General features: G+C 44.2%; 1 protein-coding gene across 2 annotated transcripts in view; it reads right to left on the reverse strand.

Annotated features, from left to right (window-relative positions):
• ARHGAP6 (Rho GTPase activating protein 6) overlaps nucleotides 1–20,182 on the reverse strand; it is a 633,174-nt gene that overhangs the window by 231,115 nt on the left and 381,877 nt on the right. Inside the window, exon 1 of one of the 2 annotated variants that reach the window (XM_044287028.1) lies at nucleotides 13,020–13,147. The exons of the other annotated variant lie outside the window; for it this stretch is intronic. Coding sequence (XP_044142963.1) covers nucleotides 13,020–13,064 — 45 coding nt within the window. The 5' untranslated portion in view covers nucleotides 13,065–13,147. Of the gene's footprint in view, nucleotides 1–13,019; nucleotides 13,148–20,182 lie in introns of those variants that run through there. 2 annotated transcript variants of the gene reach the window in all.

A 20,182-nucleotide genomic window follows, 5' to 3' on the forward strand; every position in this document is an offset into this window, starting at 1 on the left:
AGGAACAGGGAACCGGTGCCAGGAATCAGGTAAGTCCTCTTTCCTCTACAGATTCAGACAATGGGAAGGGGGAGTTTGACACCCCCCCCCCCATTCTTTACCAACCCCTTTAATATTAGACTGCATGATTTTCGGGCCAATTATGGGGAACAAGCGCTCATAACAACGGTTGTTCCCAATAACTGGCCCGTATAATCGAGCAGCCGATGAGCTACAATTATATGCAGGACATCTTCCTGTGTAATGAGGGACGTGCTGCTGATAATCAATAGAGCAGAATGAGGGCGGAACGACTGCAGTACCAATCATTCCTCCCACATTCAAAGCTTCCATTGGCCTTGCAGAATCCAGCCAGTGCAAACAAGCGCCGATAGATGTGCCTGAAGATAGTCCCTTACATTAAATCTGAAGCGCAAGTAGATATTTTGCCTAGTGGGCCCCTATAGAGCTGCACTGGTATGTTCGACCTAGACCCAAGGGGTGCGCCACCAATGAGGCCAGGTGAGGCAATCGCCTGAGGCAGCACCAGGTAGGGGCAAGAGGGGGGCAGCAGAAGAGACATGGGCAATGAGGGCTTTAATTATGGAAACGCTAATCTCTACATGTTCAACTGTATCACTGTAATCAGGACAACAATACAGTTGAAGACTGTGATGGGGCACAGAAGCGATGTCTTCCTAGTCCACAGTTTCTTATATTAGGCTTTAGTCCTAGTTTCTGTCGCTTATCAAAGGCCGGTGTGAACATTATCGCGCTGCCTGAGACGGGCGTTTCCGTTTTCGCCTTAGGCAGCAGAAGGGCTAGGTGCTCCCCTGCCTAGACCATGAGTATCTGCTGGGCGTTTTCCATCACAGCAGGGTATTTCCTTTCCCCGATGACCAATGTAATCATTGCCTAACAATCACCCTTTAGAAAGCTGAGCATCAGAAATGTTGTTGCGAGCATCATTATACCGTATTTACCGATCCTGCCGGTAACTATTTTTTATGCATTGCATATTACCGCTTTTTGTACATTTTTCAGGGCAGTTACTGTTTTAGAGAGGAACAAATCCTAATTATAATTGCTCGGTGGAAACGGGGCCTGAGTGGCAAATATAAACAGTCTACAACATGCCACCCATTTTTTTTTAGCTAAAGTCACGTTCTCAATATGACACAGATGATTTTTCTTGCATGTATGCACAAAGCTAAAATAAACTGAGAGAAATCTGCAGCTCAGCTGTTGTGCAGGATGAGGTGATTTGAGTTGCTCATGATTTGCAGGATTCCTCGTTTGCAGAAATAATATTTTTACTGGAAAGCGATACTGCGCTCGTTGTAGCCTCCTTACAGGTAGGTATATCTGAGAGCGATACTGTGCTCGTTGTAGCCTCCTTACAGGTAGGTATATCTGAGAGCAATACTGCGCTCGTTGTAGCCTCCTTACAGGTAGGTATATCTGAGAGCGATACTGCGCTCGTTGTAGCCTCCTTACAGGTAGGTATATCTGAGAGCAATACTGCGCTCGTTGTAGACTCCTTACAGGTAGGTTTATCTGAGAGCGATACTGCGCTCGTTGTAGCCTCCTTACAGGTAGGTATATATGAGAGCTGACAGTGTGCAGCACAGCAGACTGCCGTTATGTGGACTGGATAAAATCCAAAGAATTACAGGACCGCCTGTGATAATACGTGACATCCATCCCAGCGTTCAGAGAGCTTTTATCCAGTTACAAAAGTTCACCACTTTGTTTTGCTGCTGATCTACATGTGGAGCAGACGAACATGCCTGTTTTTGTACGGACATGAGCGTGTATCCGTCACTGCACCACAGCAACAATTCAAGAGGTCTTTTAAGTTCTTATCTACAAATTATCTTCTATAGTTCAATCTAGAATGACAACATGTAATTATTTCAACCTGACATTCCTTGAATGTTTTCTATGGGCTTTTTTCAACTTACAACTTATCACAAAGACACATCATAAAGGCAACAATACAATAAACCTTAAAAAATAAAGAACATAAGAATGGGTGGAAAATACATTGACCTTTTGGCTTTGCAGCGGTATGCCACCACCTGACATACATGGGGTAAGATCACTACTGTAAAGTGCAACAATATTGCAGTCAAGTTGTAGCCAGTGTTAACATGCCCATTGACCTGGGTGGCCGTGTGGTTGCATTATGCCATGCACCTGAATATTACTTAATGGGTCACAACAGGCTATGATGAGTGAGCAGATTGAGTCATAGTGTATCTCTAGCCTTATGTGACAGGGGCAGGGTTATCTATAGGTGCCACAGAAATTTTAAATTTTTCACATGAATTATCCTATGAATTCCAAAAGTGTAAGCAGAAGAGCTGAACTATAACATGTGAAATGCAATTTTCTAGTCAATTTTTGCCTTAAGCACTACTGTGTTCCTCAACCAGTGTCTCACAGGCTCCCTCCTGGCTTCAGACTGGCAAGGTAGTCTAGTTACTTATAAATTAATGCAATTCATGGAAAGCTGACAATAGACAATTAATCATGGTTAGATAATTATCAGTTCTGGTTGCCAGTGGAGTTATATAATAGTCCTCCTTAAAAGGTTGTGTAACTCTTATTGGCAGGAATCCACTTTGGTTGTATCCTTTCCATGGAGAGATGGCCATACAAGTATAGCATTAAGGTACTCATACACAGGGCCAGGATGAGGGTTAGATGAGGATACCCTAATGGGGGGTCGCAATCAAAGCCACATTTGCAGCGGCTCAGCCTCAAAGGTCGCTAGGTCTCAAGCCTATGATTCAGTAGACGGGCGCAAGAGGTCGCAATTACATCACTGTGACCTCCTGCACCGGGTCTTGTGTTCTTTTTTTCCCGTCATCACATGACAATTTGGTTCAGAAGGCTGCGGTGATGTCATTGGGACTGCCTGTGGCCTGCATCGCAGACGGTGGCGGGGGAACAGGAGTAAGGTAAGTGTTTTTTTTTTACACTAAAGGTCACAGCTCCTGGGAGCATCAAAGGAGGGGGGGTCATCATCTACTGGAGGCACCAAGGGGGGGAAGTATTATATATAATTGGCACTAAAGACAGAGTCATCATCTACAGGGGGGCAACACGTGGGGGGAGCATTATATATTACTGACACTACGGGTAGCATATATATATACTGCCACTATGAGGGGGAGCATTATATATATATAAATATATATCAGAACTACACGGGGGCATTATAATACAGGGAGCACTACAGGGGAGTTATAACTGCACGGGGGCAGTAGAACTACAGAAGGCACTTCAAGAAAGGCTTTATAAAGACTAGAGGGCATAAAGATTATATTATTACTACTGGGTATACTGTAGACGCATTATAATTATTGGGTGCAATATTGCTACTAATGGTTGCACTCGGGGAGTATTGAGGGAACTATAACTAATGAGGGCAGTCTGGGAGAACTATTACTATGAGGTCACTATCTGTATGGCAGTGTTATTTCTGACAGTGTAGGGTTTGTGGACATAGGGGAGCACAGCAGGCACAATATTGGGAGTAGCAGCAGGATGACAGGGAACTGTATGAATTTGGGGGCTGATTTGTAAAATCTGTAACTGCCCCCCATCGATCATGTGTCATAAAGTAATACTGGTATCTTTTAATGTGTCAGAGGGGGCTGCACACCCTGACCATAGACATCTTCCCATGATGGTCTGGACCAAACAGAGAAGTAAAGGGAAGTGAAGAACTTCAATCCAATGAGATGTTATCTGTAAATCACTGAATCTGCCCTGGCAACGCCCATACACATTAGATCGGTTTCACTTGAACCTGCTAATTTTGACTAGCAAACTATCTAATGTGTATTGGGGAGTCACAGCTTTCCCCCAACAGCAAATGTCAGGGGAAAGAAGGATTGAGAGATTGTATTTCAACACATCTAATCCTTTTGTTCTCCGTGGAAATCTGCCACCATCAGAGGAATCTGGCAGCAGCTTACTGCTCTCTTCCAAAACAGATGCATGTGTAAGAATTAGGTTGGAAGGAATAGCTGTAAAGTCGAACGAGTGTTCATGCAACAGCTAAAGTGTTTCGGGTAATAGTCAGTGGGTGGGGAACCACTGTATCAATCAACCAGTTTGACTTTGGGCGAAACCTAAGGGCGTTATCCTACCAGTACCCTGTTATTTACCCTTTAACCCCTAGTTTCCTTCAGGGGAGCCACTAGGCCACTACCTCCTGGAGCAGTCACAGTGTGGTTGACAGCTGACCCATGAGGGTCAGAGACACTAGTTTAGAACACTGAGGAATAGGCAAAACCGTGTCTGGGACAGGTCGGGGTCTGGGAAGACATCAAAGTGTCAATATGGTAAAAAGGCATGGGTAAGGTCGGGCAGTGGAAAGTCAGAGTCAGGAATACAGCAGAGGTCAGTAAACCAGTATACAGCACACTTTTGCAGGGAACCAGCAAGCTATACAACCTATTGCTCAGGCTCCTCTCCCTAGGGAAAGGCACTTAAGCACCCTCAGGTGTCCAGCAATAGGCTGGTAAAAATTGGTGTAACAGTTAACTGGCCCTTTAAAAGCCAGGAAGTGTGTGTGCCCAGTGGGACAAAGGTAGAGGTCTAAAAGCCAGGCGCAGGCTGCAGTCTCCAGTATGGGACACAAAACCCATATGAGCATGGAGCACCGCCATGACAATTGGTCAGTATTGAAATTTATGAGAGTCTTGTATACTACTGAGGGCACTGACTCCCTAAGAGTCCCTTTAAACAGGTCGACAGAGCAGGCAAAGCTCGGGAACAGAGTTTCATAAGAAAGTTTATCCCTGATTGTTGCCTGTTTTTTTGCAACGATCGAGGATATATGGGGATCAATAATTACTACGCTCATTTGTCCCTATACAGTTTCCTGGTTTACGCAGGGTAATATGCTACCAATCAACAAGGATTCTAGGCACCACATGAAAAATGCAACCACTTGACAAACTGGTTCATCATGTGCTGGCATACTTACATAGTGTTTGTATGAATCGTCATTCCCGATGGATGTCCTTCTCCACAGCCCCTGTAAAAGGGTTGTCCACCTTTTATTAAGTGTTGGCCTATCCTCAGGATAAGCCATCACTAGTTGTCCGGCAAAGGTCCAACACCCTGCACCGAGGCCCAGCAGAGGTTTAACATCATGCACCCCTGTCAAACAGCTGCCTGGAAATAGCTTGGGTGCTGGAAAGAGGCAGGACCACCTACTTTGTAGTGGACTGAAACTCCTCACTGCAGAGCTGCTTCCACTGGCTTCAGTGGGAGCATCACCACAGTGATGAGATCTGTCCACTAAAAGTAGACAGCGCTGCCTGCTTCTTGTATTGGAGTTACTGCTGAGTGCAGGGCGTTTGACCCCTGCCATTCGACTAATGATAGCTTATCCTGTGGACAGGCCAACACTTAATAAATGGTGGACAACCCCTAACAATATAACAATAACAACATCAAGATGTTTTAGTCTTATTATATACATAGATAGCCATGTTGATTTTGGAGGCTACAGCTTATCAGACAACGTCAACTTTAAGGGGTATTTTTTTTGTTTATTTCTTATAACTGTACTACTGGTTAAATCCTTGTCCTTTAGAATTCTATGGAAAAAAATGTGTAAAAATTGGAAATCTGATGTCAAGCTTTCTTCAGCCAAAAGTGAAGCCTATCGGGTTACTGAAGTGGAGAAACATAAAGTCCCTTCACTCAGAGTAAACTACTACAAGTAGACGTGTCAACACTGGAAGGGTGGAGGGTTAGATCAAACTACGATCCCTGGAAGCTGTTAATTATGTTATTAGAGGACTCCAAGGCTCATTTACTAACAAGTCAATGAGGTTCAAAATATTCACAAAACCAGCAACATCTGGTCAGCTTCTATACTCTATAAAGGGAAAAGGAGAAGAGTTCACTAAGTTCACGCCGTTTGTTTAGGGTACAGCCACACATGCAGGCTTTTTTATGCAGTTTTTGAAGCTAAAACCAAGAGTGGCTCATAAAAGAGAAGTAGAATCTGTTCTTACAACTTTCTGTCCTCTCATGATCAACTCGTGATTTTGGCTTAAAAAAAACATAAAAAACAGCAAGTCTAGCCTTACATCTAGGGCTCATGCACACAGCCGTAGCTGTTCTTGTGGTCTAAAAATTGTGTACCTGCAAAACATGCATACTGGCCGTGTGCATTCTGCATTTTGCGGAACAGAACGTCGAGCTCCTTGTCCGTTCTATTTTTTTGCAGGTACCGCAGAACGGACATACGGCTGCGGACAGCACACGGTGTGATGTCCGCATCTTTTGCGGCTCCATTGAAGTGAATGGGTCCGCATCCGACCTGCAAAAAAATGCAGAGAAGATGCAGACAAAAAGAACGGTCATGTACATGAGCCCTTAGGGTAGGGTCACACAGAGTTTACTGGAAGAGGTTTTGAGGCAGAATTTCCTACAGGTTTTTTAGACAAAGTCAGAAGTGGATCCAGGAGAAGTATAAGTCCCTCTTTTATATTTCCAATTCCTTTTGAATCCACTTCTGGCTTTGGTTAAAAAAAACTGCCTTGAAACCTCCTCCAATAAACTCAGTGTGAACCTACCCTTAGTGTTTCACACCTAATGACTATAGATGTATCTTTCCGTTATATGTTTCCTGACAAAAAACAACACATGTTAAACTTCAATGTGTGAGTACAGCCTAAGGAACAACGTTATGCATGGGGGATCCCACTGCACTGCTAAGCTCCATCTCTGCCCATCCCTTAGGCCCAATTCCCATCTTAGTAGTGCAGTCTGGGCACCTCCGCTACTGCTCTTTTTTCAGGCCCCCTGATCTCTAGGAATCAAAACATTTGCTTGGTCAATGTGGTGGTAGAGCCCACTCAGGGTTCGGACTGGGGTTCACTGGCCCACCACAGGAAATTACTCTTTTGGCCCAACCCCTATATTATCAATAAAGTCTAATTCATTCAAAACTTAAGACATGGACCCACTATGGACAGAGATTAGCTCAAAAGCCAACTCCAAATTCAATTTTTCTCGTGGATCTTTGGGACCCATTATGGCTTCATAGAAGGGTCCACCGGAGGATCCTCTAGTACTCTGGTGGGTCAATCCGACCCTGAGCCCGCCTCTGATCCTGTTGGATCCCACAGACTGTTAATGGGTCCTCCAAACCCCTACCAATCTACTTCAAAAAGGTATATACAATAGACATAAATGTGACTTTTTTTTTTAAATACAGATGGTACAAGAGAACATAAAAAAAATATGTTTAAAAGTTCTGTACTCCTCTGACCAGTGATTTTTTTTCTTGTTCTTGAGCAACTTTCAAGATTTATTAAAATGCCACACCATTTTGTTGCTGCAGAGTCTTTTCCACTAACTGTGGTACTGCTGATGACAGCTCCCAGTTGCTGTTGGCTCAGGGCTGAAGTCATATATTACTGAGAGCCTGCTCTTCTTCCAAGCACCGAATAGCACTGCAAGGTCAGTGGGGGATACCAGCAGGAGGCTGTACAAAACAGGGCAGGGACAACTGGATACAAGAATAAGGAAGAAGACCATATGTTTACAGGGTGCGGGGAAGAGATCACCATGCATACAGTGGGGAGGAGACCACAAGGGGCTGTACAAGTGTCTGCAGAAGGTGAAAGCAGCTGAAGAATGAAGCTGTTCTACTTCATGAGAGCTAAAGCAATGAAGGCAGGAACTTTGTAGACTTGCAAAACACATCATCAGAATGCCTGAAATGCCTGAAACTAGGAGCTGGCTACAAAATGTATTTATCAGGGTGTATGGAAATGAATGAATAAATTCTAGCCTAGAGGTTAGTGCAACCTTTCTGACTCAAGGTAACCACTAACAAGTGTAAAGATATTTCTTATTGTCAAAGATGTCCATATCCTTTAACATAAAACTTGATTTAAACAATGTCATTTTCCAAAGGTACATTCCATTTAAGCTGTTCAAACACTTGGGTCCCTCAGATTCAAGCAGTGCTAGAGCAGGTCTGTAAAAATAACATGCACCTGAAGCCACCATCATTGAATCATCAACTATCAGATATTTATGGTACAGCTTTACTGGTCCTATTCACCAGATAACCTCTAACAACCATAGCAATAATAGGGTATTAAAGAGGTTGTCTGAATGTTTTATACCGGTGAGGGTCCGACTCTGCCGTTCAGCTGTGGCACTTCTGTGAGCACCGTGGCCTTTTCCTATGTAGGTCAAAAATAGAAGAGAACCGCAGCACTCTCAAGTCTTCAACATAAAACTGTAGTTTATTCACCAAAATAGCGCGAATAACATGTTTTTTTTCAAGCTTGAAAAAGACCATGCTGAAGACTTGAGAGTGCTGCGGTCCTCTTCTATTTGTGGATAATGGGGGCACTACAGGCTGATCCCTATCACTATAATTTTTTATGTAAGTGCTGCTACAACCTTCTTGTTGTACTCTTCCTAGGTCAGTGATATCACATTCATCGGTCACATAGTCTAGGTGCAATTCAGTCCCATTCTGAACCGTGATACCAAACACAGTAGCCAGCCAATGGACGGTGCTGTACTTGGTAAGCTGAAAGGAGGCCGCGGTACTCACTGGAGCTCCGCAGCCTCTTCAAACAGCTGACCGGCAGGGGTGCCAAGAGTCAGACCCCTACTGATCACATACTGACGCTCAGAAAACCCCTTAAAAAATATTGAGTTTCAGCGAACAATAATACAGAAAAGACGCTGATTCATTTAGCCAGATCTTCTGTGGTGGTCCCACCTCTATTGCTCTCATATTTTTCTTTCAATTACTAAATACGTAAAAAAAGCTCCAATCAGTAACTAATATATGGACTGCAAGAGGTCCTAATATCCATCAGAAGTACAGAAAACAAAAGATCCTTTTTTTATATTCTTTGTCAGAAGATCAGATCAGAAGAACAGAAAACTAACGTCATGTAAACCTAGACGTAGCAATGCAATTTTTTTATGTTGCTACCCTATACTAATCATCTTGTCATATTGATGATGTTTAAAGAGCAACTTTTGGCTGTCATTTTTCCATGTCTAATCCCAAAATAAAACCAAGCACATGTTATGGAAAGCGTCCAATGACAGGAAGGAGAATAGCATCTCCTGGAAGCCATTGGTGTGGTCTGAATAAGCAATGAAGGTACGCTGCCTGGAGGATATGTTTAATTTTATTGTTGACAAAATTCTTCTTGGGGGTAGAAGGAATTTTCTTTCTAGGTATGTGGAAGTGCATGCACCAATTACCACCTTGTAATTCTTTACTTCCCAATTGTAGAAACAGTAGCTAACCTAAACATGTCCTGGGAGATTATTAACCAACTGATATAAAATGAATGCGCTGCGTTCTGAGAAAAACCACACAAAGTACAATGCACAGGGAAAAAAGCCATCAGACAAAGGGCAAAATACAACAAACATTTATGGGTGGAAATGATCCAGCTTCTTCATAGGTGCTCGACACTTTAAAAGAAGATGAAAGTTTCATTAACAGCAGCGTTCTGCTTCCTACGAGAACCGTTTCTTTACATCAGAATAAAGGAAATAGCTTGACTTATGCTGTGTACAAGAAGGAAGTGGTCGGCTGAAGCCTGACACAGAAAGTCACTGCAAACTAAAGCAATCTAAACGAGGAGAAAGCGTTTCATGTTTTCTGAAAACACACAAATAGGCACAGACATGCCGCATTCCATGAGACCTTAATCTACGGCATTCCACCATGCCGCCATCTATAAGAAAACCCCCAAAAATAGCATTTAAAGGGGTTATCCATTGAGTAAAGTAAAAAACAAAAATCAGACATCATATAATCCATGACAATCTATTTCTGACAAAGCTAGAACCAGCTCTGGACCTCACATGGATCCAGAGATCTCCCCATTCATTGCTCTGCTATATTTATATCAAGCTGACAGCTCAAGGGGAGTGTCTTTTCTGCTGCAGGTAAGGGGGTGTGTCCATGCTTTACCTATCACAGCTCAGGAGGCACATGAAAAATTAAACTGAGCATGTGCGGCCAGCTCAGTGAGCAGGTCAAAGAAATAAGAAAAGGAAAAAACAGCAGGTGGCGCTATACAAATATATGTTATTGAATAACATAGTGGCGATACAAAAATTTTAAATACATGCAATTACAAACGTATTCAGATGCAGGTGCTGGTTTGAAAACCGTAGCTTATTTTTTGTTGGACAACCCCTTTAAGGCCACTCATTTTAAAGGGGTCTTTTTGCTTTTCAGAACAAGAGGTCAATGAGCCAGAAACACAAGGCACACTTATACAGGACAGTATAGCTAAGCTTTCCAATCCTATGGATGCATGTCTCGTCTATGGAAACACTGGGTGCACACAAGATACACCGTCCGGTTCTAACTGGACAACAACTATTACAAAATGTGACCACATAGAATGGTTGCTTCAATTAATAAAAATCTGGAGTAACCCTAGTTCACTAATGCAAATTGTTAACCTATTTATCCAAATTGCAGATATATTATCTATACAGAACCTGGTGAGTGCATGGAGATCTGAGACTGGCTTGTGGTTAAAATACATCCAAAATGACAGAGTTATAGATGAACAAATCGATTCTTTAGAATCACATTTTGTAAGAAAATTTGGATTCGTTAGAATCAGAGTTTCTTAAAATTCGATTCAGGAGAATTTTTGACAAGATTTTTCTAGGCATTTAAAGCACTATCGATTTGGGTAGAGTCGATTCGTACCTGATTCGAACTGCACACCAATACAAATTTTAATAAATCTCTGTAAATTATATTTAGTGTTGAGAGAATCAATCAAAGTCCACAAAGTGCACTCCAATCCAAATTACAGAGAAAATTCGATTTGCCGCGAAGCCCAAATTCCTCGTGCTTCATGGTAGCGAATCGATTGTTCCTGAAATAGTGTAAAAAACATACTTGCCTCATCCATTTGCTCACGATGGGGCCGGCTGCCTCCATCTTGATTGAAGATCCGAAACCAAATCGGGTGTGCAGTAACGTATGACGTCATCACGGGCAACACGAGATTTCGCGCTAGATCTTCAATCAAGATGGCGGTGGCTGCCCAGTTGCAAGCAAATGAATGAGGCAAGTATCAATTAATCATTTTTTTATTTTACACCCAATTTTTGCTATTAGAAGCCGTGATCATGTATATTAACGGGGCATCTGAGGGGGTACAATGACGGGGAGCGGTGCAATCGCTGTTCCCCATCATTGCACCCACTACTTACAAATAAATGCGCTTTGTGACAAAGTATGTAGTCACAAAGCAAATTTTTTTGTAAAATTCAGCGAAGCAGCTGATAGGAGTTTTTGAATACTTTGCTCATCTCTAATGACAATGATGTGGTCTGCATACAACTCTCCCTGATCCAATCACTGTGACCATACCAGTTAGTGACTGGAAGGGACACCCCATTATGGGGATTTGCTCTGTTTTGCTTGGGTGGGAAAAAAAAATTCCATTTACATGTGAACCAAAAATGACAGCACAGAGCAATGTATATCCAAGACAAAATGGCTAAACCCAGCCTAACCTGCTCTATGCAAAATCCCAAACACTTGAGAGGACAATTCATGTCTATGTACATTTTTGTAGACACGTCTGGCAGGCACTAAATAAATACAACCCTGAGAGCTTTCCAGCTAATATTTGCATACAGGCAATAAAGCCTAAGGCCGGTTTTAAGTGGGGGCCATTACAACTTCCGACAGTCATGGGGAGCACATTCTTCTGAAGCATCCAGATGTCTGCTTCTGTCATCGAGGGGATGAACTTTTACCAAATCCTCAGTGCAGACAGCAAAAGACCAAAGTGAAGTCTTTCACAATCCTTGGGCCACAAGATCCTCGTACTGATCAGAGATGGCTTTCTGAAATATTGAGGATCATGAGGTGGTTGTATCCATACAGAAACAAATATAGTCCACAACGGTTTAGAAAATCTATGAGGAGCTGTTCACCTCACCTTTTATTCCCATGTTCAACATACACATTGGGGGAAAAAAAGGATGTAAAAGCGTAATACATTCCAATTTTTCATATAGTCCAGCAAAGAAAAGCGAGATACATCCTCACGTGGGTGAACACAACCTAGCCGGGATGTTCAGCGACTATACATCTGACTAGTCCTATTGCCAAATACAGGTAATGGCTGCCATGTCCTACAGATTCAAAATATGCCCTGGTCTTGGCACCATAAGAGCAGGCGTTGTTGACTTGTAGGCAGACATTTTCCAAAATTTTTCACTAGTGCCCACAAAAACTATGACAGACTTTGTAATATATTTAGCACCCAACTTTTTCTTTTGCTCCTCACCGCTGGTCCTACTCAGTCCCAGTTAAGGTATTGCGCCCTCATCATCCAAGGACCACACATCATGTTAGGTCACCATGGAAGGGGGGCAGAAGTTGTCTTAAGAAAAAACTTAACTCTTTCTAGTTGCAACAGGTTCCTGAGTTCTTCGAATACAACCTGGAAAGAACCCTTTAAGCCACTGAAAATTGGACAAATTAGATCTTGGCCATCACCCCCCATCCTCCAACAGTGAGAATGCTATAAATCAACCCCACCTCCCCAGAAGTTCTTCAGATTGAGACGCCTTCTAGGCAGAGCAGATGTTGTCTATCAGTCCTCACACACATCCTGCTGAGAGTCCTATTACAACCGACTCTGTACTGTAACCCTAGGAGCGTCACCTCATGCTTCCAAAAAAGGCCATGGGCTGTTTTATATGAAAAGTAATACAAAGAAGCAGGCGCTGAACACACACACGGAATGCATAAAATAGAAACGCAGGTCCCTCTCCTAACACCATGCAGACTGGACATTTATGGCAAAAGTTGGATGCATTTTTTAATCTCACTATAAACCAAGGCTACAAAAAAGTGTAAAGTGTCAGCACAAGATACAGTGAGGTGCCCTGCACTGCACACACCTAAGCCTGCAGCACCCACATGCTGCACCCACACAGACAGCAGCACCCTGGCCATCACTTACAGCGTAGCACAGCCTCCGGTCACAGAACACCGACTCCCCAAACATTGTGGTCTTCTAGGGTGCTGTTCCTCAGAGTAAGAAGTCGCACAAGTACCGCTGCCTTCCGCACTGCATCCACATTGTTGTAATCCCACAGCCCAACAGACAGAATGAAGAGGAGTGAGGGAAATCAGGAGCAGGCACGGAACTAGAAGACGGAATAGAAGAGCTCCCCCTAAAGGCCATCCGTGGAATCACAGCCAGCTCAGTCCCCATTGCAGTGCCGGATGGACAGGACAGTATCATAACAATAATAATTAAAAAATCGATCCAGTTTTGCATAAATAAAGTAGTTTTTAACTCATATGAACTAAAATACAGTTTTATTTGCACAGAACCCACAAGGAAAATTTTCGGTCTTGGTGCTGATAATAAGATAAGGGTGGGTTCACATCTGCGTTCTAGAGTCCGTTATGGCTTTCCATGATAAAATGGTTATGACGGAAAATAACGGAATCCATAAGATGGAAGTCAAAACGGAAGCCTTTAAGAGGCATTCCGTTTTGATCCGTCTAAATAGAAGTCTATGGGGAATCATAACGGATCCGTCTGTGCCCCATTATGCAAGACGGAAAACAAAGTTGACTTTTTTTGTCCGTTCTGCATAACGGAAACCAGAAGGATCCGTTATGCTTCCCCATAGACTTCTATTAAGATGGAAAGCAAAACGGAACGCCTTTTAAAGGCTTCCGTTTTGCATTCCGTCATAATACAAGTCTATGGGCTGCAGAACGGATCCGTCCTTCTGTCTTATGGATTCCGGTATTTTCCGTTATAACCATTTTATAACAGAAAGCCATAACGGAATCCAGAACGCAGACGTGAACCTACCCTAAGGGCTGTTTCACACGAGCGGATGCCGTGCGTGGCATCCGCTCCGTGAATGACAGCCAAGACCCGATGCAGACTGCAGAGGCACGGAGCATTATCAGTCATGTTAATGCTCCGTGCCTCTGCAGTCTGCATCGGGTCTTGGCTGTCAGTCACGGAGCGGATGCCACGCACGGCATCCGCTCGTGTTAAACAGCCCTAAGCCTTTCTGTTCTTCTGCTCCATTATAGGGGCAGAAGAACGGATTTGGCACATTAGGCTACTTTCACACTCCCGTTTTGGGCAGATCCATCATGGATCTGCAAAAACGGATCCGTTACACTAATACAACCGCATGCATCCGTCATGAACGGATCCGTTTGTATTATCTGTAACATAGCCAAGACGGATCCGTCATGAACTCCATTGAAAGTCAATGGAGGACGGATCCGTTTTCTATTGTGCCAGATTGTGACTTACATTGTGTGCCAGGACGGATCAGTTTGGCTCAGTTTTAGTGTCCGTCTCTAAAGCGGAATGGAGACTGAACTGATGCATTCTGAGTGGATCATTTTCCATTCAGAATGCATTAGGGCAAAACTGATCCGTTTTGGACCGCTTGTGAGAGCCCTGAACGGATCTGACAAACGGAAAGTGCCGAATGGAACCTGCATACCCCATAGACTATAATGAGGTCTGTTAGGTTTCCACTCAGAGGTCTTGCATGAAGGACTTTTGTCTCCACTTCAAAAATCTTCCTCTGAGTGGAAACCTAATGTACCCCATTATAGTCTATGGGGCCGTAGGCTCAGTTTGACTCCATTATGTGCCTATAACGGAGCAGGAGAACGGAAAGGCTGAACGCTGATGTGAACTCAGCTTTATTTGCACAGAACCCACAAGGGAAAATTTTCGGTCTTGGCGCTGAAATTAGTTATACATTTCATGCCTATCACAGAATACCTAGTAAACTAGTTTACCATCTCACCCACTGTGTCAGTCGTGTGTCCACACCCAGTCGTAGCTACCCAGGGCAGAATATACTGAAATAAAACTCCATTCACTCCATTCACACGGCCATATTTTTGGTCTGTGTCTGATTTGCAAATAATGTGTGTGCTGTCCACACCCGTATGTCCGTTCCGCGGGCACGCAAAAAAATAGAACATGTCTTATTCTTGATCGTTTTGCAGACAAGGATAGAACATTTCTGCAGAAGTAAAAAAAATGCTGGCATGTCCGGTAAAATAGTTTTGAGGATCCACGATTTGCAGACCACAAAACACTTACAGCCATGTGCAGAAGCCCTTAGCCGTGAGATCACTGTGTACAACACTTAGATTTGGTGGCATTTTAAACTGTGCTGGGTGTAGTAGTGCCGTGCTACTTATTAACTACTGCCACCGGCTTCATGCAATTAGGACACCAATTTACTTCTTAGCCTCATGGTTACGGCTCATTCAGACGATCGTATGAATGGTTTCGCATCCGTTCCGCAATTATGCGGAACGGGTGCGGACCCATTTATTTCAATAGGGCCACAAAAGATGCGGACAGCACACCCTGTGCTGTCCACATCCATTGTTCTGTTCCGCAGCCCCGCAAAAATATAGAGCATGTCCTTTTCTTCTCCGCAATCATGGACAAGAATAGGCATTTCTATAATGGGCTGCCTGTTCTGCAAATTGCGGAATGCACGCGGGCGGCATCCGTGTTTTGCAGGTCCGCAATTTGCAGACCGCTAAACAGGGCGTGTGAATGTGCCCTTAACGAGGTTGTTCTCGATTCATAAGTACATTCCAAAAACAGTACACCGCTCCACAGGCGCTGTGGGGCACTGCAGTTCAGACCCATTCACTTCAGTGGGGCTGAGACTCAATTCCAGACACAATCAATGTTTTTGGAATAAAGTAGCCATATTTTTGTAATCTTGAGAAGAAAGGGATGCAAATGAGCCCTTAGCAAGCTTCCTTTCTTCCCAGAATTCCAGAGGAGCTTGTATGGCCTATAAGTCTCTTCACACCGATTAAGGCACTCTTCTCAAGGAGATATAGTACTTGAAAACCTCATTTAAGAGGCAAATTAGAACCCATGGTGCTTCTGCAACAGTGCCAGTCCACACAGCCCCCATAACATTCTCACCCACAATGCCCTGATAAAGCATAGTCAGCCACAATTACCCAATAACATCTCCTGTCACAGTACTCCCAGAATACTTCCAATTCCAGTGTTCCTGTCACGGTGTCCCAATACTGCCAGCTAAAATGTCATCATAAAAGCCACAAAACCCCTATAATTGTCAACCACTATGCCACCAGATATTCCTCATTAGACTGCCAGCAACAAGGTCTCCAGCACACCACCAGACACAGTGCCCAGAAAATGCTTCTAGTTACAATGCTCCTCAAACATTTTTATCCAAATTACCAACCTCACTCCAAATACTGTCCACAATGTCTGCAGTATGGTGCCAGCTATACCGTCCTCAGAACATTTACAGCCAAAGAGATCTCAGTTCATGGCTTGCCCAGACTCCCTGACTAAACTCTGCACAGTAATAAAAATGGCACTTTCCCACGCTAAGTTCCTTTCAGCCAAGGCAGGAAGTTTCTTGGAGAGGCCTAATCAAAAATTACTCATGGTACTGCAGCTCCCTCAGCACAGGGGGATGTCTTGGCACTGTGATCTGAGGCACATGGATTCCGTTTTCGTATAATCATGGTCATGGAGATTCCATGGGTTGAGAACCTACAACGTTAAACACACTGACATTGGGTTTCTGGTTTGGTGGGTGTTGGGAGAATGGTAATTCCTTAACATACAGGTGACAACCACCTACTCCCTCATCTGCTATAATAATTTAATATGCTAATATATTATTATCCGTAAAATAATTATAATGTTATATATTCATTATTGATTTTAGCAACTGGAAGCAATATATAAAAATGGTTCCCTCTAAATCTGCGGAAAATCAACAACACAAACTGTATATATAACATGTGAACTTTGCCGCAGATTCAGTGTGGATTTTCCTGTGGAAATGCAGTGAATTTGCAGTAGAAATCCCGCTATGGAAAATCCGCCACCTTGTGGCCATACCTTTAACGCATCAATCTCAAGAAATCACTCCTTTCTTTTACTAAATTGAATGGATCACTTTTAAAAGTGAATATGTTTCCAGTGTATGAGAAATAAAATCTGCATGTGGAAAATCTGCATCAAATAAGTTCACAAGTGCAGGTACCCTTACTGCATTCAGCATAGCGGGATAATGCCGTGCACTGCTGGAGCCCATTAATGACAATGGGATTCAGCAGGGATTTGGCCCGTTTCTGGCATGAGCGGCTGGTTTTGGACAGTGTCAGAAACTAGCAGGATCCCTGCCAGATCCCAATATAGCTAATGGGCTCTGGCAGTCAAAGGCAATATCCAGTTGCTGGATACCTTTAGCACATATGTGAAACTAGCCTGTGGAGGTAAGCATACTTAGGTCTGGCCACATGGGGTGTGGGGGAAGGGGGAGCCACCCAAAAGAAGCCCGGGAGGGAACAACCCCTTTAATTAGAATCTTCAGACTTATGGACATTATAGGTTATGTTTAAATGGTTCACTAGAAAAAAGGAATGCACTGCATCTTATTTTGATATTTATATATTATATACTGTATATATATATATATATATATATATATATATATATTGAGAGAGAGAGAGAGAGAGAGAGCTGAAGGACCTGGCTTCACTCGAGTATATTTCATCTATTTCATTTCATGTTTGTGTGTGTCGTTAAAAGATATCGACAGTATCCACTATAACAGATACCTCCAGAGCCCCCCATCCCTTAACACTGCCCCCCCCCCCACAGTGCCCCGTCTCCTTAAAATGGGACCTCCACAGCAGCCCACCCCTTAACTTTGACCTTCACAGCAGCCTGCCCCTTTAACAGTGAGTTCCATAGCACCCCGCCCCCTTAACAGTGACATCCACAGCCCCCATCCCTTAACACTTACCCCCCACAGTGCCCCGTCTCCTTAAAATGGGACCTCCACAGCAGCCCACCCCTTAACTTTCACCTTCACAGCAGCCTGCCCCTTTAACAGTGAGTTCCACAGCAGCCTGCCCCCTTGACAGTGACGTCGACAGGGGCCCGCCCCTGTAACAGTGTTCTCTACAGCACCCGCCCCTTAACACTGACAAGTGTTTACAGTCCCCTTAACTGTGACCTCCACCATTCCTGGCCCCCGTAACAGAGACCTCCCCAGCTACTGCCTCTTTAACAGTGACTGCCACAGTAACATGGTCACTTAACAGTGACCTGACAGTACCCGCTGCCCTAACAGTGACCTCACAGTACCTGCTGCCTTAAAAGTGACCTCACAGTACCCACTGCCCTAACAGTGACCTCACAGTACCCACTGCCCTAACAGTGACCTCACAGTACCCCACTGCCCCTTTAACAGTGACCTCCACAGTGCCCAACCCTTTAACATTTACCTCCACAGCGGTCTGCCCCCTTAACAGTAGCATCCACAGCATCCTCCCCTTTAACAGTGATTTACACAATAACCCGCTCCTTAACAGTAACCTCCACAGAGCTCCGTTCTCTTAAAATTTGACCTCCACAACACCCCGCCCCCTTAACATTGACCTCTCACTAATAAATCCCCTTAAAACTGGCCTCCATAGCGGACCATCCCCTTAACTGTGACCTACACCGTTCCCTGCCCCCTTAACAGAGACCTCCACGGCGCCCGCCCCTTTAACAGTGACCTCCACAGCATCCTGTCCCCTTAACAGCGACCTCCATAGCGACCTGCCCCTTTAATAGTGACCTGCACAGCGGCGGTCCCTTTATTAGTGACCTCCACAATACCCTGTCTCCTTAGCAGTGATTTCCACAACACCCCGCCTCCTTAACAGTGGCCTCTACAACAATTTGCCCCTTAACACTGACCTCCATAGCAGACCGTCCCCTTAATTGTGACCTCCACAGCAGCCTGCCCCTAGGGTGGCCAGGGGACCGGTTTTAGGCAGAAAAGTCCGGCTTTTAGACTCCTGTCCTCCGTCCGGCGCAGGGCCTGGACAGACTCAGGGATTTCCTTTTGAACAGCTCCCTTTCGGACAGCAGCACTGTGCTGTCTGATCGTGACCTGCAGGGAGAAAGTCACCGACCCTCCCACCCCTGCAGCTGACAGAAGTTGATTTTTACCTTAATTTTTTCAATCCCAGCCGGCTGCAGAAGGAGAGAAGGCGTGGCCTAAACAGGTCAGGGGCGTGTCTTAGCAGGACCTGGGGGGTGGGGTTTTTAAGTCAGTCTTTTGAAGGTGGCCTGAATGGCCACCCTACCTGCCCCCTGAACTGTGACCTCCAAAGCACTCCGCTCCCTTAACAGTGTCATCCATGGCGCCCTGCTGCTTTAAAAGAAATCTGTGACCAGATGTGCCTTTGTTTCAGCAACAGAGCTTCTTAAAATCCAGTTTATTTGGTATGCAAATGGGCCAGTAAGGTGCCCAGAGGGGCGTCACTCTTGCAGGAAGGAGCCCAGGCATGCCCTCAGGCTGGGAGCAGGGAAAAGGGGGGCAGAGTTATAGCTTGAATGTGATGTAGGAGGGGTAGGTGGACACATTGTGGCAGGAGGCGTGCCTGGGCTCCTTCCCTCTGGGCACCTTACAGGCTCATTTGCATACCAAATAAACTGGATTTTCAGAAGATAGAAAACATCTATTGCTAAAACAAAGGCACATATTGAAATAATGTGCTAAGTGCTATTAGGCCATGGCTTTACTTCAATAGCGATTATCCTGGTGACATATTTCCTTTAAAGCTCACCTATAGCAGTGAAGAAAAATGGCTGGGCTGTTATGGAAACCTGGAGTAAAACTGTGTATGTGGAGGCTAAGGACCTGCAAGCTTCTATTGGCTGATAAGGGTCATGTGACCAGGCTTCTATTGGCTAATGTATATTTGGGAAAAATCTCAGGAATGGTACGTGTTAGAGAGCTGAGACCCAGTCTAAAACCTTCCTGGACACCTGATGTACCCGTGTGCCAAATATTGTGATTGTAAATATGACGGTGTGGATTCCTTTAGTGGACATACATACACACATACACTCAGATATATATATATATATATATATATATAACACAGAAAAAACTGCGGCACTCCTTGAAGTAGAAAAATGTGCAATTTATTCACACATGTCAGCAGAGACAACGTTTCGGTTCTCTCCCAGAACCTTTTTCAAGTCAAGTGACTTGAAAAAGGTTCTGGGAGAGAACCGAAACGTTGTCTCTGCTGACATGTGTGAAT

This window comes from Bufo gargarizans, chromosome 3 (assembly GCF_014858855.1).
Source record: "Bufo gargarizans isolate SCDJY-AF-19 chromosome 3, ASM1485885v1, whole genome shotgun sequence".
NCBI classification, from domain to species: Eukaryota; Metazoa; Chordata; class Amphibia; order Anura; family Bufonidae; genus Bufo; species Bufo gargarizans.